The sequence below is a fragment of the Symsagittifera roscoffensis genome, chromosome 3 (genome assembly GCF_963678635.1).
Source record: "Symsagittifera roscoffensis chromosome 3, txSymRosc1.1, whole genome shotgun sequence".
NCBI lineage: Eukaryota > Metazoa > Xenacoelomorpha > Acoela > Convolutidae > Symsagittifera > Symsagittifera roscoffensis.
In genome coordinates this window covers 37,513,052-37,533,789 of record NC_087064.1, presented here as the reverse complement: position 1 = coordinate 37,533,789, position 20,738 = coordinate 37,513,052, and the positions used below count along the sequence as shown (strand labels likewise).

The following is a 20,738-nucleotide window of genomic DNA, read 5'->3' as shown; positions in this document are numbered from 1 at the left end:
AGAGCATCACATCCCTCCTCAATTCGAGAACCAGATTTAGATTTTAGAAAACTAGTTGATAAACTAGAACAAGCAGAAATCACTATGAAACTAGAAGAAACAGAAAATCTCAAACTACATTATGTTAATAATATTCAAACCACTACAACACAAATAAATAATATACACAACTCAGATATAGATTTATCCGAAAAAAATCACTGAAATTTTGAATATATATACGAGAAAAACCCAAACTTTAAAGGTAAACCATCATTCAAAAAATGGTGTATATTTTGCCGAAGATACGGACATAGCATTGCTGAATGCAGACAAAAACAACAAGACAACCAGAATAAACCCCAAAAAAGTACAAAGAACCAAACAAATCTTTTTTTCAAAACATTGAAAAAGATCAAAATTTACCAATTAAGAACATTCACAGTAATAATAGTTCTGGAATACCACTTTCAAACAGTTCAAATTATTCAAGAAAACAATCACTTTATAACTCTAATTACAGAGACAGATCACCAACCAAAAAAATTCACATATTTTCTCACAAAACAGATATAGTCGATCAAATAGTCGAAATACTCAGTATCGAAATAATTATTCACGATCAAACTCAAACAGACCAGATTATTCGTTTAATACCAGTTCTCATTCACACTCTAGGAATAGACACTATTTCAATGATAGATCAAGAAATTCATTGTACAATAAACAAAGAAATTATTCCAACAACAGGAATAGAAGCTTCTCAAATAATCGAAACCAACGATATCAAAACAATAGATCACGAGATTATTCAAACAACAGATCAAATCATCAAAAATCTAACTACAATATTTATCAAAAACGATCACGAGATAACTCACAAAATAGGAATTCAAAATATAACAATAGACAAAGAAACTACTCTCAATCACCTCATAGGAAAAATACACGTTATCCCGATTCTCAAAACAAATATAGAAGCAATACAACAAAACATCAAAGACAAATAAATCAAGTACAAACAACTGAAGAAACCAATTCATATCCTCCTGGTATTGGTAATACAGAAAGTACTGAATTACAATTAGATCACATCGATTGCGAATCTACAGACAGTGAAAGCGATACAGAAAACAAAACTTCAGTCAACATGATAGAAGTTGAAAATGAATATGAAATTGTTATGTACGAACAACCATTTCATTCACATGTCTATGAAAATCAATTAGAACATCTTTTAGATTATTACAAAAGACCTAGAAGTAATAACATACCAAAAACGCAAGAAGTAAATGAAACAACGACATTACACGAACCTGAAAAAGAACAAGCACCATGTTCTAGAACAAATAACATTTACCAAAACATACCAAAAGAACCACCAAAAGAAAAAAATTGGACAATCCCATTTCTCTTAGAAAGTCCAAAAAGTAAACCACCAGACCTTGAAATAGATTTTTTGATAGACTCTGGAGCAGAATCAGGTATTTTTAATTTTCTAATCTGGAATGAAATCAAAATTTTACATCCAAAACTAAAATCGTTGAAGACAGCCAGTAGACTAGCAACAGCACAAGGCTCGACTTCAACAAACTACGGAAAAATCCAACTTTTCCTTGTTCCAACTAAAACAATGGAACAAAACAAACTCATAATTAAACCATTTAAACAAACCTTCCACATCCCAGATATAAAACACAATATCGTTGGAACTCCGTTCATCACTAAATACATACCAACTATCAAAATATTAGACAGCAAAATTACTATAAAAGATAAATATACAAGAATGCATAACACCGCTTTAACATTCTTCCAAAGAATGAACAAACAACCACATTTTTTCTCCAAAATTTTACCCCATTTATAATAAAAATAGAAAACATCTTAAACCACTCTCAGGATACATTTACGAATTCCCGATCAAACAAGTTCATCAATATGACAAAAATCAAAACAGACAACACCACTATATGTCTGACTTTGAATTTAGACCAATTCACAAATTTTTTAGAGTAACAATTTCATCCATAAAATACATGAAAAACTCAAACTCTGACATTGTTTCTCCACATGTATACAATAATTCACCATATAAAATAACCCTACCTCTAGGACTCCTAGGATATTGTGAAACTAATGTAACAACCTCTCCTACGAAAGAAGTAGCATATAGAATGAATAATATATTACAACTAATAGATATATGCCAATCAACAACTCTTGACGAAGATTTATCGATAATTAGTATAATAGGGAACGAAAAAAACCCAGACTTTTTCACAAAAACCTTATTTTAAAGCAACATTCAAAATATCACACTATACAGAAGAACAACAAAAACTCTTGACAATGTTCAATTTTCAACGCTCTCAAATAACACAGAGTGAATTTGAAAAAGTAGCCGACTTACTATTAAGAGACCCAAAAGTTGATGCCACATCTAAATCTGACGTTGGAAAAAAAAATTCACCACTATATCTACCCTTGAAACTTGATGCAATTTTCGAAAAAAAAAGAGCAAGCAAAGTAGCAATCCACACTTACATGACAAAGTTAATAGATTACTTGGTATTCTAGAACAAAATAAAATCATATCTCCAGTAAATAAAGAAGAACAGCCTAAAGGAAACATCTTCATCAACCCTGTTATTATTCTAACCGAAGGAGAATCACTAAAAATAGTTCTAGACGCTAGATATCTCAATTCACCCATTGATGAATCTAAATGTGATTGGGCTATAGAATCAATTCAAGTAATTCTAACAAAAATAAACGGTAAATACTTCACAACCGCAGACATGAATAAAGCATATAATCAAATGCCACTGGATGATCAATCACGACGATTAACACAATTTTTTATCGGGTACCAACAAAACGAATTCAATAGATTATTCTATGGCATATCCATAGGACCAACAGCTTTCGCAGCATTTATGAGTAACATTTTTAAACCACTTATACTCAAGAAAAAAGCAATTACCTACTCAGACGATGTCTTTATGCAATCTCAAAACAAAAATGAAATGTTCGCAGTTCTAGAAAAATCTCATCAAAAATTACAGAATGGAAACATGAAAGCAGCCCCAGACAAATCACATTTTTGCTTAACACGCGTAAAATTTCTAGGACACATTATAGAGAAAACACTATAACCCAATCGAAATCACGCAAAGAGGCAATCCAAAAATTCCAGCCACCAACAAACAAAAAGAAAATCCAAGAATTTCTTGGAATGTTAAATTTGGAATGTAAATATGTCTATAAAATGCAGTTATACTTAAGACCATTCTATAACGTTCTTAAACAACAAAATAAATTTGAATGGGCAACAAAACATCAAACTCGATTTGAAGAAATCAAAAACCCCTCACTGAACAAATTTCAAACACAATTCCAGGTCCCAATCAACCATTTTATGCAATGTGCGATGCTTCAAATTTTGACATCGGTGCAGCATTACCACAATCTCACAATGGAACGAATAAATTGAATCTCATATCAGCAAAACCTATTATATTTCTTTTTACACAAAACTCAAATCCAAACCATAGAGTTTACAGATTTCAATTAACTTTAAAGAAATTTCCAAACTTACACATAGTAAGGACAGCAGGAAAAAACGTTGCACTGCCTGATACTCTTAGTAGAAAAACTCCACCTGAACTACAAACGAAAAAACAACAGTTGAAATACCACAAAATAAAAAATTCTATCTTGCTAAAGATGAAACTTCACCACGATTGGAATGCAATTATGCAGTAAAAACTGACATAGATCAATCACAATTAAACAACCTAAAACATTTCCCACTATTTTTAGATTGTCAAAACTACCACTATGAAGTTGATTTATTAACTACATCTACATTTAAGCCGATTCCATATTCACGTTGGATCAAAAAATAATAGTCAACAAAAACGAATTAAACAACAATCACATTAAAAAAAACCCATTCCCTTTAATAGAAAAGGAAAATCTAACTGATACAATAAACTTATAAGGGCCGTTACCAAATGATTCAAATTACACGATAAATCCAATTTTTAATCTACGTGACTCACTTGACACAATACCCCTATCAAAGATAGAATAGAATGAAATCATATCTCCAGTAAAAAAAGAAGAACAGCCTAAAGGAAACACCTTTATCAACCATGTTATTATTCTAACCGAAGGAGAATCACTAAAAATAGTTCTAGACGTTAGATATCTCAATTCACTCACTGATGAATCTAAATGTGATTGGCCTATAGAACCAATTCAAGTAATTCTAACAAAAATAAACGGTAAATACTTCACAACCGCAGACTTGAATAAAACATATAATCAAATGCCACTGGATGAACAATCACGACGATTAACCTAAATTTTTTATCGGAAATCAAAAACACGAATTCAATAGGTTATTAAATGGCATATCCATAGGACCAACAGCTTTTTCAGCATTTATGAGAAACATTTTTAGACCACTTATACTCAAGAAAAAAGCAATTACATACTCAGACGATGTCTGTATGCAATCAATAACCAAAAATGAAATGTTCGCAGTTCTAGAAAAATCTCATCAAACATTACAGGATGAAAACATGAAAGCAGCCCCAGACAAATCACATTTTTTCTTAACACGCGTAAAATTTCTTGGACACATTGTAGAGAAAAACACTATAACCCAATTGAAATCACGCGAAGATGCAATCCAAAAATTCCAGCCACCTACAAACAAAAAGAAAATCCAAGAATTCCTTGGAAAACTAAACTTGGAATGTAAATATGTCTATAAAATGCTGTTATACTTAAGACCATTCTATAACATTCTTAGACAACAAAATAATTTTGAATGGGCAACACAACATCAAACTCGATTTGAAGAAATCAAAAACCCCTCACTGAACAAATTTCAAACGCAATTCCAGGTCCCAATCAACCATTTTATGCAATGTGCGATGCTTCAAATTTTTACATCGGTGCAGCATTACCACAATCTCACAATGGAACGAATAAATTGAATCTCATATCAGCAAATTCTCGCCTATTTACACAAGCTGAATTACGATTCTCTACTCTTATGAGAGAATGCAGAGCTATAATATATACTCTTACAGAATATGAATTTTTGATACTTGGGTCATAACATCCAACAGTTCTATTTACGGATCACAAACCTATTATATTTCTTTTTACACAAAAATCAAATCCAAACCATAGAGTTTACAGATTTCAATTAATTTTAAAGAAATTTCCAAACTTACACATAGTGAGGACAGCAGGAAAAAACCTTGCACTACCTGATACTCTTAGTAGAAATACACCACCTGAATTACAAACGAGGAATAACAACAGTTGAAGTACCACAAATTATAAAATTAATCACAATTAAACAACCTACAACATTTCCCACTATATTTAGATTGTCAAAACCACCACTATGAAGTTGATTTATTAAGTACATCTACATTTAAGCCGATTCCATATTCACGTTGGATCAAAAAATAATACTCAACAAAAACGAGTTAAACAACAATCACATAAAAAAGACCCATTCCCTTTAATAGAAAAGGAAAATCTAACTGATACAATAAACTTATAAGGGCCGTTACCAAATGATTCAAATTACACGATAAATCCAATTTTTAATCTACGTGACTCATTTGACACAATACCCCTATCAAAGATAGAATAGAATGAAATCATATCTCCAGTAAATAAAGAAGAACAGCCTAAAGGAAACACCTTTATCAACCCTGTTATTATTCTAACCGAAGGAGAATCACTAAAAATAGTTCTAGACGCTAGATATCTCAATTCACTCATTGATGAATCTAAATGTGATTGGCCTATAGAACCAATTCAAGTACTTCTAACAAAAATAAACGGTAAATACTTCACAACCGCAGACATGAATAAATTATATAATCAAATGCCACTGGATGAACAATCACGACGATTAACCTAAATTTTTTATCGGAAATCAACAAAACGAATTCAATAAATTATTCTATGGCATATCCATAGGACCAACAGCTTTCTCAGCATTTATGAGTAACATTTTTAGACCACTTATACTCAAGAAAAAAGCAATTACATACTCAGACGATGTCTTTATGCAATCACAAACCAAAAAAAAAATGAAATGTTCGCAGTTCTAGAAAAATCTCATCAATTATTACAGAATGAAAACATGAAAGCAGCCCCAGACAAATCACATTTTTTTTAACACGCGTAAAATTTTTTGGACACATTGTAGAGAAAAACACTATAACCCAATTGAAATCACGCGAAGATGCAATCCAAAAATTCCAGCCACCTACAAACAAAAAGAAAATCCAAGAATTCCTTGGAAAATTAAACTTGGAATGTAAATATGTCTATAAAACGCAGTTATACTTAAGACCATTCAATAACATTCTTAGACAACAAAATAATTTTGAATGGGCAACAAAACATCAAACCCGACTTGAAGAAATCAAAAACCCCTCACTGAACAAATTTCAAACACAATTCCAGGTCCCAATCAACCGTTTTATGCAATGTGCGATGCTTCAAACTTTGACATCGGTGCAGCATTACCTCAATCTCACAATGGAACGAATAAATTGAACCTCATATCAGCAAATTCTCGCCTATTTACACAAGCTGGATTACGATTCTCTACTCTTATGAGAGAATGCACAGCTATAATATATACTCTTACAGAATATGATTTTTTTTTTACTTGGATCAAAACATCCAATGGTTCTATTTACGGATCACAAACCTATTATATTTCCTTTTACACAAAAATCAAATCCAAACCAGAGAGTTTACAGATTTCAATTAATTTTAAAGAAATTTCCAAACTTACACATAGTAAGGACAGCAGGGAAAAAACTTGCACTACCTGATACTCTTAGTAGAAATACACCACTTGAACTACAAACGAGAAAAACAACAGTTGAAATACCAAAAATATAAAATTCTATCTTGCTAAAGATGAAACTTCACCACGATTGGAATGCAAATATGCAGTAAAAACTGACATAGATCAATCACAATTAAACAATCTACAACATTTCCCACTATATTTAGATTGTCAAAACTACCGCTATGAAGTTGATTTATTAAGTACATCTACATTTAAGCCGATTCCATATTCACGTTGGATCAAAAAATAATATTCAACAAAAACGATTTAAACAACAATCACATAAAAAAGACCCATCTCTTTCAAGAGAAAAGGAAAGTCTAACTGATACAAAAAACTTATAAGGGCCGTTACTAAATGATTCAAATTACACGATAAATCAAATTTTTAATCTATGTGACTCACTTGACACAATACCCCTATCAAAGATAGAATAGAATGAAATCATATCTCCAGTAAATAAAGAAGAACAGCCTAAAGGAAACACCTTTATCAACCATGTTATTATTCTAACCGAAGGAGAATCACTAAAATTAGTTCTAGACGCTAGATATCTCAATTCACTCATTGATGAATCTGAATATGATTGGCCTATAGAACCAATTCAAGTAATTCTAACAAAAACAAAGGGTAAATACTTCACAACCGCAGACTTGAATAAAGCATATAATCAAATGCGACTGGATGAACAATCACGACGATTAACCTAATTTTTTTATCGGAAATCAAAAAAACGAATTCAATAGATTATTATATGGCATATCCATAGGACCAACAGCTTTCTCAGCATTTATGAGTAACGTTTTTAGACCACATTTACTCAAGAAAAAAGCAATTACATACTCAGACGATGTCTTTATGCAATCACAAACCAAAAATGAAATGTTCGCAGTTCTAGAAAAATCTCATCAAACATTACAGAATGAAAACATGAAAGCAGCCCCAGACAAATCACATTTTTTCATAACACGCATAAAATTTCTTGGACACATTGTAGAGAAAAAGACTATAACCCAATTGAAAGCACGCGAAGATGCAATCCAAAATTTCCAGCCACCTACAAACAAAAAGAAAATCTAAGAATTCCTTGTAAAATTAAACTTGGAATGTAAATATGTCTATAAAATGCAGTTATACTTAAGACCATTCTATAACATTCTTAGACAACAAAATAATTTTGAATGGGTAACACAACATCAAACTCGATTTGAAGAAATCAAAAACCCCTCACTGAACAAATTTCAAACACAATTCCAGGTCCCAATCGACCATTTTATGCAATGTGTGATGCTTCAAATTTTGAAATCGGTGCAGCATTACCACAAGCTCACAATGGAACGAATAAATTGAATCTCATATCAGCAAATTCTCGCCTATTTACACAAGCTGAATTACGATTCGCTACTCTTATGAGAGAATGCACAGCTATAATATATACTCTTACAGAATATGAATTTTTGATACTTGGATCAAAACATCCAACAGTTCTATTTACGGATCACAAACCTATTATATTTCTTTTTACACAAAAATCAAATTCAAACCATAGAGTTTACAGATTTCAATTAATTTTAGAGAAATTTCCAAACTTACACATAGTAAGGACAGCAGGAAAAGAACTTGCACTACCTGATACTCTTAGTAGAAACACACCACTTGAACTACAAACGAGAAAAACAACAGTTGAAATACCACAAAATATAAAATTCTATCTTGCTAAAGATGAAACTTCACCACGATTGGAATGCAAATATGCAGCAAAAACTGACATAGATCAATCACAATTAAACAACCTACAACTTTTTCCACTATATTTAGATTGTCAAAACAACCACTATGAAGTTGACTTATTAAGAACATCTACATTTAAGCCGATTCCATATTCACATTGGATCAAAAAAAATACTCAACAAAAACGAATTAAACAACAATCACATAAAAAAGACCCATTCCTTTCAATAGAAAAGGAAAATCTAACTGATACAATAAACTTATCAGGACCGGTACCAAAGGATTCAAAATCCACGATAAATCAAATTTTTAATCTACGCGACTCACTTGACACAATACCCCTATCAAAGATAGAATAGAATGAAATCATATCTCCAGTAAATAAAGAATAACAGCCTAAAGGAAACACCTTTATCAACCATGTTATTATTCTAACCGAAGGAGAATCACTAAAATTAGTTCTAGACGCTAGATATCTCAATTCACTCATTGATGAATCTGAATATGATTGGCCTATAGAACCAATTCAAGTAATTCTAACAAAAACAAAGGGTAAATACTTCACAACCGCAGACTTGAATAAAGCATATAATCAAATGCGACTGGATGAACAATCACGACGATTAACCTAATTTTTTTATCGGAAATCAAAAAAACGAATTCAATAAATTATTATATGGCATATCCATAGGACCAACAGCTTTCTCAGCATTTATGAGTAACGTTTTTAGACCACATTTACTCAAGAAAAAAGCAATTACATACTCAGACGATGTCTTTATGCAATCACAAACCAAAAATGAAATGTTCGCAATTCTAGAAAATTCTCATCAAACATTACAGAATGAAAGCATGAAAGCAGCCCCAGACAAATCACATTTTTTCATAACACGCGTAAAATTTCTTGGACACATTGTAGAGAAAAAGACTATAACCCAATTGAAATCACGCGAAGATGCAATCCAAAAAATCCAGCCACCTACAAACAAAAAGAAAATCCAAGAATTCCTTGGAAAATTAAACTTGGAATGTAAATATTTCTATAAAATGCAGTTATACTTAAGACCATTCTATAACATTCTTAGACAACAAAATAATTTTGAATGGGCAACACAACATCAAACTCGATTTGAAGAAATCAAAAACCCCTCACTGAACAAATTTCAAACACAATTCCAGGTCCCAATCGACCTTTTTATGCAATGTGTGATGCTTCAAATTTTGACATCGGTGCAGCATTACCACAATCTCACAATGGAACGAATAAATTGAATCTCATATCAGCAAATTCTCGCCTATTTACACAAGCTGAATTACGATTCTCTACTCTTATGAGAGAATGCACAGCTATAAAATATACTCTTACAGAATATGAATTTTTGATACTTGGATCAAAACATCCAACAGTTCTATTTACGGATCACAAACCTATTATATTTCTTTTTACACAAAAATCAAATCCAAACCATAGAGTTTACAGATTTCAATTAATTTTAAAGAAATTTCCAAACTTACACATAGTAAGGACAGCAGGAAAAGAACTTGCACTACCTGATACTCTTAGTAGAAATACACCACTTGAACTACAAACGAGAAAAACAACAGTTGAAATACCACAAAATATAAAGTTCTATCTTGCTAAAGATGAAACTTCACCACGATTGGAATGCAAATATGCAGCAAAAACTGACATAGATCAATCACAATTAAACAACCTACAACTTTTTCCACTATATTTAGATTGTCAAAACAACCACTATGAAGTTGATTTATTAAGAACATCTACATTTAAGCCGATTCCATATTCACGTTGGATCAAAAAAAAAATACTCAACAAAAACGAATTAAACAACAATCACATAAAAAAGACCCATTTCTTTCAATAGAAAAGGAAAATCTAACTGATACAATAAAATTATCAGGACCGGTACCAAAGGATTCAAAATCCACGATAAATCAAATTTTTAATCTACGCGACTCACTTGACACAATACACCTATCAAAGATAGAAATAGAAAACATTTTTCTACCAACAACAGAAAAAATCACACTAAAATTAATACAAAAATATCAAAACCTCGACCCAGTCATCAGACAACTAAAATCATGGCACAAATATAAACCTAAACCAAACAAAGCTGATACCACAATTTTAGGAAACAAAACACTCCTTAGATACTTCAGAAAATTCAATAATACCACTATAAATGAAAACACAGATATTTTAGAATATCAAACAACTGATTTTAAAGTATCATGTCTACCTTTCAGTATGATGTTAATAGCATTCAATACTTCGCATACCCTGCACACTAAGGAACATTCAGGATCAGAAAAGACATACTCCAACTTTATTCAAAATTTTTATTTCTCAAATGCACCAATTTGGATTAAAGTATAATGCAACGGTTGTATAATATGCCAATTAAATAAACCCTACCCAAATCAAAAAAGAAGTTGCAGAAAAACAAGATTTTAAAGGACAAAGTGACAAAGTCTATATTTTAAATATAGAGTCTCATTTGACACAAAAGGACCAATTTCACCATCCTCAGTAGGAAACTCATATATAATGGTCATTGTTGATGCCTTTACGCACTATGTAGCCCTCAACCCAGTACCCCATTGTAATGCTTATTATGCATATACAACACTCTTCGAACACTGGATAGCCTAATTCGGGTTACCCGAAATACTAGTCACGGACAGTGGCACTGAGTTTCTTAATAACGAAATTATCACATTATGCCACTTATATAAAATTAAACATAAACCACGTACATCTCGTGCACCTTGGACAAATGGATTAGTCGATTGTATGAACCGTTCATTACAAGAATATCACAGATGTATCATTAATGGAAATGATACACGATATATCGAATGGTCAACAGATGTAAAATTATTTACCTTAGCCTATAATTCACAAATTACAACAACACTAGGAATGTCACCATATGAAAAATTATTGCAACCGAACGTCACCATATGAAAAGGTATTTAACCAAAAACCACGAAAGGCAATAAGGTTTACAGCGAACGCCCATAAAAAGGCACAAGGTTGTTGTCAACCACATAAAGATTCAAAGATAATCAAATGCCACTGGATGAACAATCACGACGATTAAAACAATTTTTTTTTCGGAAATCAACAAAACGAACTCAATAGATTATTCTATGGCATATCCATTGGACCAACAGCTTTCTCAGCATTTATGAGTAAAATTTTTAGACCACTTATTTTCAAGAAAAAAGCAATTACAAACTCAGACGATGTCTTTATGCAATCTCAAAACAAAAATGAAATATTCGCAGTTCTAGAAAAATCTCATCAAATATTACAGAATGGAAACATGAAAGCAGCCCCAGACAAATCACATTTTTTCTTAACACGCGTAAAATTTCTTGGACACATTATAGAGAAAAACACTATAACCCCATTGAAATCACGCGAAGATGCAATCCAAAAATTCCAGCCACCTACAAACAAAAAAAATCCAAGAATTCCTTGGAGTGTTAAACTTGGAATGTAAATATGTCTATAAAATGCAGTTATACTTAAGACCATTCTATAACATTCTTAGACAACAAAATATTTTTGAATGGGCAACAAAACATCAAACCCGATTTGAAGAAATCAAAAACTCCTCACTGAACAAATTTCAAACACAATTCCAGGTCCCAATCAACTATTTTATGCAATGTGCGATGCTTCAAATTTTGACATCGGTGCGGCATTACTACAATCTCACATTGGAACGAATAAATTGAATCTCATATCAGCAAATTCTCGCCTATTTACACAAGCTGACTTACGATTCTCTACTCTTATGAGAGAATGAACAGCTATAATATATCTTCTTACAGAATATGATTTTTTTGATACTTGGATCAAAACATCCAACAGTTCTATTTACGGATCACAAACCTATTTTATTTCTTTTTACACAAAAATCAAATCCAAACCATAGAGTTTACAGATTTCAATTAATTTGAAAGAAATTTCCAAACTTACACATAGTAAGGACAGCAGGAAAAAACGTTGCACTGCCTGATACTCTTAGTAGAAATACTCCACCTGAACTACAAACGAGAAAAACAACAGTTGAAATACCACAAAATAAAAAATTCTATCTTGCTAAAGATGAAACTTCACCACGATTGGAATGCAATTATGCAGTGAAAACTGACATAGATCAATCACAATTAAACAACCTACAACATTTCCCACTATATTAAGATTGTCAAAACAACCACTATGAAGTTGATTTATTAAGTACATCTACATTTAAGCCGATTCCATATTCACGTTGGATCAAAAAAAATACTCAACAAAAACGAATTAAACAACAATCACATAAAAAAGACCCATTCCCTTTAATAGAAAAGGAAAATCTAAATGATACAATAAACTTATCAGGACCGTTACCAAATGATTCAAAATACAAAATAAATCAAATTTTTAATCTACGTGACTCACTTGACACAATACCCCTATCAAAGATAGAAATAGAAAACATTTTCTACCAACAACAGAAAAAATTACACTAGAATTATTACAAAAATATCAAAACCTCGACCCAGTCATCAGACAGCTAAAATCATGGCACAAATATAAAATTAAACCAAACAAAGCTGATACCACAATTTTAGGAAACAAAACACTCCTTAGATACTTCAAAAAAATCAACAATACTACTATAAATGAAAACACAGATATTTTAGAATATCAAACAACTGATTTTAAAGTATCATGTCTACCTTTCAGTATGATGTTAATAGCATTCAATACTTCGCATACCCTGCACACTAAAGAACATTCAGGATCAGAAAAGACATACTCCAACTTTATTCAAAATTTTTATTTCTCAAATGCACCAATTTGGATTAAAGTATAATGCAACGGTTGTATAATATGCCAATTAATTAAACCCTACCCAAATCAAAAAAAGTTGCAGAAAAACAAAATTTTAAAGGACAAAGTGACAAAGTCTATATTTTAACCATAGAATCTCAATTGACACAAAAGGACCAATTTTACCATCCTCAGAAGGAAACTCATATATAATGGTCATTGTTGATGCCTTTACGTAATATGTAGCCCTCAACCCAGTACCTCATTGTAATGCTTATTATGCATATACAACACTTTTCGAACACTGGATAGCCTAATTCGGGTTACCCGAAATACTAGTCACGGACAGTGGCACTGAGTTTCTTAATAACGAAATTATCACATTATGCCACTTATATAATATTAAACATAAACCACGTACATCTCGTGCATCTTGGACAAATGGATTAGTCGATTGTATGAACCGATCATTACAAGAATATCTCGGATGTATCATTAATGGAAATGATACACGATATACCGAATGGTCAACAGATGTTAAATAATTTACCTTAGCCTATAATTCACAAATTACAACAACACTAGGAATGTCACCATATGAAAAGGTATTTAGTCAAAAACCACGAAAACCAACAATGTTTACAGCAAACGCCCAGAAAAATGCACAAGGTTATTGTCAACCAAATAAAGATTCAATTTGTTACAACTTACCACTACATACCCATGATGAAGACCACTTTCATCATCCACAAATTTTAAAATTAGCGCGAACACACACCGAATGGATCTTAAATAGAGATAAGAAACACAAAGAAATTTATCAAAAAATAACAAAAAAATTGTTGCAAAGACAAAACATAAATAACCAAATCAATTCACGCTTCACACCAGCAACAGATCTAAAAATCGGAACATTTGTTTTAATTCTTAACTTCACAACACAAAAAGGAATTTCCAAAAAATTACAACCACTCCGAAAAGGTCCATATCAAATAATTGATAAACCCATTGATGTAACATACAAACTTACTGACTCAAATAAAAAAGAAATTGTTCAGCATCGAAACAACCTATTACCCTATTATCCAAAAGAATACGCACTTCGTGAAATAACTCAATTATATTTTTTCACAGGTTTAAAAATTGTTCAAAACATTTCAGAAACTGAACAAAATCAAAACACTGACAAACATATGAAGTCAAAACCCACCTAAAAAAAAATAAATTAGTTCACCAAACATCTTCTAAACCAGAGACAAAAATTCTCTTATTCGTATACTTTAATTAATTTTCTGGAAACATCCCGAAGCAGAAAGGTTTCAGCATTGTTCACTTATTGTTTCTGCGTTCTGAATTGTCTATTGAACAAACAAATCAAATAGTTTTATCCACGACACATGGGGAAAAATTTCAGTAGTGGGCCAGTTTGAACTAAATCGTTAAAAGTTTTGATCCATGATTATATCTAAGTTTTTTTGGAGTTCTTAAACTGTTTAATCAGAATGAGGCTTTTAATCAGAAAAAAAAATTTTGTACAAAAAATAATCCAGTCTCAAGCCTAAAAAAATGATTAATTAAGCAAATGGTCAGTTCTTAAAAGTCTGTACGACACACAAAACAGTACCTTGACCAATAAATTGACGCAGTTTCATATTTAGCGCCGAAAATTCCAATTAGAAACCAGCCTTTTTTGACATAGTTTTTTTTTAATCTGAAAATTAATGATGACCTGAGCCGAAATTTATAAAAATGATTTACCTGTGATCATTTCTTGAAAAGTTAAGAAAATTTGGAAATTGCTTATTTGGTTATTCGGGATAATTAAATTAACGCGCGATATAATTTGTGCTAATAATCAAGAAAGCGGCAATTTAATTCGGCTCAAAATTTTATCTAAATTAAATTGAAGCATGCCAGTTTTTCATTAATTTTTGAAACTACGCTAATTATATCACTTTAAATTTTAAATAGCGTGCGAGGTGATGATTTTTCAAAAAAAATTTCAAACGTTATCAATTTTTCTAAATCCGTCAATTATTTCATAGACGTCAGAGAGCAGTCGTCAGGTTCTATTTTTTTCATAAGTTTTGACCATTCATATTTTGAAAAAAGGCCGGTTGGTTTCAATCCATTCAGCAGATTATGTCCCGAACAACTTTTTTTGCGGGCGGCAAAAACTCAAATTATTGGTCATAAGTTGAAACGTGATTTGAAATACGTACAAGTACAATGAAAATAAATCAATTTAAATAAATTTTTCAGTTTTAAAATTTTATCTTTATAATTGATTCCCAATGAAATCGATTCCCGATCAAAATGGACTAATAAATCGATCATAATCGATTGTTTTTATTCAATTTTAAATTAATTATAATTCATTTGAAATCAATCAAAATCCTTTGATCTCCTCCCACTAACTTTTGGTCCTTTTCACCTTACCCCCCCCCCCTCTAGCGTTTGGCCCTTTGACCCTTACACCCATCAATGTTTTCCCCCTTTACCCCTTAAACCACCTTCACATTTTTTCAAGGCATCAGAAACGTCTCGAGACGTTTTTCAACAAAAAATGAATTGGTGACTACAATATTGTCTTAATGATTTGATTATCTTAATGTTTTGATATGCTTCTGAAATTTTTTGTGCAAATTAGATGCCAAATTTACAAATGAAACAAGGCCAGGCTAGTTGTCAGGACTGACAGGCAATTTGATTTGAAACATTTCGCTTTTCATTTGACTGATTGATACAGAGTTACAATGATCAATTCCCTTGGCAGTTATTTAGTTTCTTTTTGTTGTTGTCCATTTTTAATTAAAGTTACCGGCGGTCACCACAAAACATTTAGAATTGTAAATGCGATATTCCATCTTGCTGACCTGAACTCAAAATTGGTGAAAAATATAATAAACGGTTTAAACTTTATAGCAATTGCTAGAAATTTGAGTTTTGTCAGATAGTGATATAAGAGACGACATGATCAAATCTGGCCCCGATGGTCTGGGGTCCTCGTACTCCGAGGGGAACCCTGTGAGTGGCGGAAACTCAAGTGAAGGCTACATGCAGACAGACTCGAGTCTAGTGTTCGCCACCTACTGCTTCATAGGCACATTCGGCATCCTCCTCAATATACTGGTCATAGTTGGAATTCTGACCAACAAACGCATGCGAAATGTGCCCAACATGTTCATACTTAATCTGGGGGTGTCCGATCTCCTGTTCAGTCTGGGGGTGCCGCTAATTTACCACTCCACCACGGCGCCCAAGTGGCAACTGGGCATTTTCTTGTGCAAAATGGTCAATGGTAAGCCCATAATCAAATGCAGACGGACCGAATTAAATTCAATTTTAAAACCCCTAACTTTGTCTTTTATACGGGACTAATTCCCAGTTTTCCCACACATAGTCCCTTTTTTCTTCAGACAGAGCTTTGAAGCTTAGGAATTTTTCGGTAATCTGTGTCAGGGGCAGACAATTAAGGAATCTAAACAAGCAAGTGCGGCATATAGGCAACTCAGCCCAATCTTAAGGAATTTCTTAAACAGAGAAAATATCCACTTGAATTACGGCATTTGTAGCATGGTATTAAATTAATAAATTTTGGCAACAACTCTCAAGATAGCAACTTTTTGGTCAACCCGGGCAGTTATGTTTCGTTTTGTTGCTGTTATTTTTCTTCAACATTTGATATAATCACAGAGTTTATACGCTTAGAAAAGATGAGGAACGAGACCAATATTGTACGCTCAGCTTTTGGGCTCAGAAAATCAGCAACAAAGGCATTTGAGCCTAACTTTCAATCAAATATTTGAGTTTTAACTAATCATTCTAGATTGAAGATGTCAGGCTTCAAATACGTTAGAGGTACATTTTGAGCAAAGAGGCGAAGCGAAGCTTCGCACCACTTGCAATGAAACAAAGATAAAAAATTTAAGCCAAAAAACTGTTTGAAAAAAAAATTAGGTGAACCAAAAGTTAAGTTTATCTCGATGAAAGACAAATAGAGGCACAGCTAATGCTGGAGGTAAAATTCGATTTTTTTTGAACTTGTTTTACTGATGCGGGACGACATTGGTAAAATCAAAAACTCAAAAGTTGTTTCCAAGGACGGATCTAGGATTTTCCAAAGGGGCGGATTTAAAAAAAAATCGGTTGATTAGGTAGGCCAAATTGATTTTAGGGTCAGTCAGCCAGAAAAAGATATTTCAAAATATTACAAAGGAGGAACCGTTTGGGTAGGCAGGGTATCGAATACCCGAGTGAAGGGGAACCCAACAAATCCGCAATCGGTTGTTTTTCTGCTAAAATAAGTAAAAAGTGAAAATTTTTGAAATTGGAATTTTCCAAAGACATCATTCCTCTAGGAAAAATTTCCGCAACCTAATCATTCGATTGAATTTTCCATCTCAGATTTCATTGTGTAAATTAAAAAAAATTCATAAAGTTTCTAAAAATCGGTCAAAACATTTAACATAAACAATACTTCTTTTCTGCATAAAGCAGGTTGTAGCCGCTTAAGCAGAGAAGGTTCACAAAATCGTTTTCTCGACTGAATACGTGTCCTGAGAATTGGCATAGTAGTTTTCAAGTACAGTCCATAAAACTTTCAAAAGTTCAAAGCTTTGGCTTGATACATTTTTTTCTATATTTCGTTCTTTTGATAAAATCTATATCAGATTTGGCCGGATAGCTATATCGAGAAGAATAGCTATTGACAAAAAACAGTCAACACAAAATTTGATATTTCCAAAAATTGTTACTTTTGGCGTAAAACAAATGAACGGAGCCTTTCATGCATCCTGAAGTTTTAGATTGAACCCAATAATTCAGATTTGCAAGAGTAGTTCTCGAGAAAAGACAAAAAGTTTTAAAAAAAACTGTCACAGAATCATTTTTTTTTACTTTTCTGAGGGCCATAATTTTTTGCGTCGAGAAAATTTGGGCACAGTCGCGTATGCAAAAGAACTACCCACAACTCGTTCTTTGAATTAAACTCTTTACTTCATATATGGGAAGGTAGTTATCGAGAAAGTTCAAAAAGTTTCTAAAAACGTCAAAATACCGAAGTGTGACTTTTTGGAGGGCCATAACTTTTTCTGTCAAATAAATTTGGGATAAGCCACATAAACAGGAGACCTTAACGCAAGGATTCCGTAGACCGTTGCTTAGATTGAGCCCAAAATCTGTTGATGGAGGATACTTTATGTGAAAATTCACCAAGTTTTCAAAAACAGTCAAAAAACCAAAAATTCGACTTTTCCGATGCTGATAAATTTCTGTGTAAAAAACTTTGTGCAGCGCTAATGCAGGTAGCTTTCCACACTCGTTAATTCCCTTGATCCTACAACCTCAGATTTAGGAGGTAAGGTTTTGAGATAATAAAAAAATTCAAAACTATTCAAAAAAAATTTGATAGAAGTTGTTTGAGGAAAAAAAAGTCTTGTTCCCAGTTACAAGACACTTACTTTCGCAAGTGTAGCTAGGAAAACTGTTCAAATCATGCACGCAAGAGCTATGGGCCTATCCAATTTTTTCTCCAGTAGAGGAGGGGCAGATTTTCAGAAAGTTTTTGAGTGCCGGGACCCACTAATTCAGAGCGCTCCCCCATAATTTTGAGCGCACGCCCGCAACCTTAGTATATATTGGCGCCAAAGGCGGTTTTACAAAGTTTTACGGTTGGTTGGGCAAAAATGGAGATCATAAAATAGTATTAAAGAGAAACCCTTTTGGTGGCGATGAAACCGAATAATTGAGGTGCAAGTGGGGGGGGGGGGGATTCACGTCCTTTCCAAGTCAGCCTCCCCCTTAACTAAATCCGCCCCTGGCTTGAGCTTAAGTTTGGATAATTATCTTTCGAACTAAATATTTGGGTCATCACACGAGCTATAGTAGCCCTTGGCCGCTTTCCAAAGAACGGTAATTAGAAAAGAATTTTCCTTAAAAATAATGGGCCAAGTATTGTTTCTAGGTTGCCAATTTACTTTAAGCTTCTGAATCTTTGCATTGAATTAGTTAAAATATCTTTAACGAAAAAAATTATGACCCTAAGATTTATTAACTTCGAAGTAGAAAGGCAATCGGAAAAAAACATGATTTTTTTGGTTAAAATTTTCCAAAAGTGCACAAAATCCCGGCGCAAGCTTTCGGCGTTTTTTTTGTGGAAAAATGTGTTTATTCATCTATAGATGAAAAATCCATTTCAAGGAATTTTGATTTTTTCTAGAGCTTCTAATCTGCTTTGCGAAAAACTCCCAGATGCCCGTGGTCAAACTCATAGCTAAATTTAGGCAATAAAACAAAACAGTTACATGTATTAGCGGGGAGGAAAAGGAAGTGTGGAGCAGTTGTGCTAATTTCAGGAGTTGATGCGCTGAACCAGTTCACAGGCATCTTCATCCTCGTCCTCATGGCCATAGATCGCTACTTGGCCATTGTTCACTGCATGCGATCTGTGAACTTCCGCATGCGCACCATGAAGGGCTGTCTACTCAGCATCGGACTCGCCTGGCTAGCATCCGTCCTCTTCAGCCAGCCGGCATGGATCACAGCCAGCGTCGAGACAGTCCGGGGAAAGACGATGTGTCACCTGGCTATGGGAGAGTACGGAATGCTGTGGGCTATAGCATCGTTCATAATTGGATATGGTATCCCACTTCTGGTCATAACAGTCTGCTATGGCCTCATTTTTTTCGACCTCCGAAAAACAGCGTCCAATACCACTGTTTCTAACGTTGACCAAACCACCACTAAACTAGTCAAAGTCGTGACGATTATTATCTTTGCATTCATTCTATGCTGGACTCCCTTTTACATTAGTCTGTTTTTTCTTGGAAACACTCACTTATCCCGAGAGACAAAGCAGCGCGTCTTTGAGTTGAGTGTCGGCGCGATTTACCTTCACCCATGTATTAACCCTATTATTTTCATGTGCAGTTCTGAGCAATTCCAGAAAAATGCGTCAACTCTTTGCTTGAAGCTTAGAAGATCCGCACCCAACGCAGAGTTTTTGCACGGTGGTGCTACGTGTACGGAAATGATGACAGCAGATTCCTCCAAACGCAATAAAGAGCAAAGGGCCAAAACTTCACGTGAAACTTCAACAAAAGATGAAAACCGAGTGCAGATAACCAATCTTGATAAAATTGCAAATACGCAATGCTGATTTGTAGACTAGATAACTTGTTTTGAAGTTTCCTTGTTTTATATATGCTTATATATCGGAATGTTTCAATAATCATGTGCTTATATTGGATGTGTTTTTTAAATTAA

The 20,738-nt window shown here is 33.1% G+C and overlaps 1 protein-coding gene across 5 annotated transcripts in view; it reads left to right on the top strand.

Annotated features, from left to right (window-relative positions):
* LOC134841976 (delta-type opioid receptor-like) overlaps positions 1–20,738 on the top strand; it is a 126,783-nt gene extending 106,045 nt beyond the window's left edge. For all 5 annotated transcript variants that reach the window (XM_063858101.1, XM_063858099.1, XM_063858097.1 and 2 more), the window contains 2 exons: positions 16,426–16,773; positions 19,829–20,738. In XM_063858101.1, the coding sequence (XP_063714171.1) occupies positions 16,426–16,773; positions 19,829–20,631 (1,151 nt within the window). In that variant the 3' untranslated portion in view covers positions 20,632–20,738. The remainder of the gene's footprint in view (positions 1–16,425; positions 16,774–19,828) is intronic.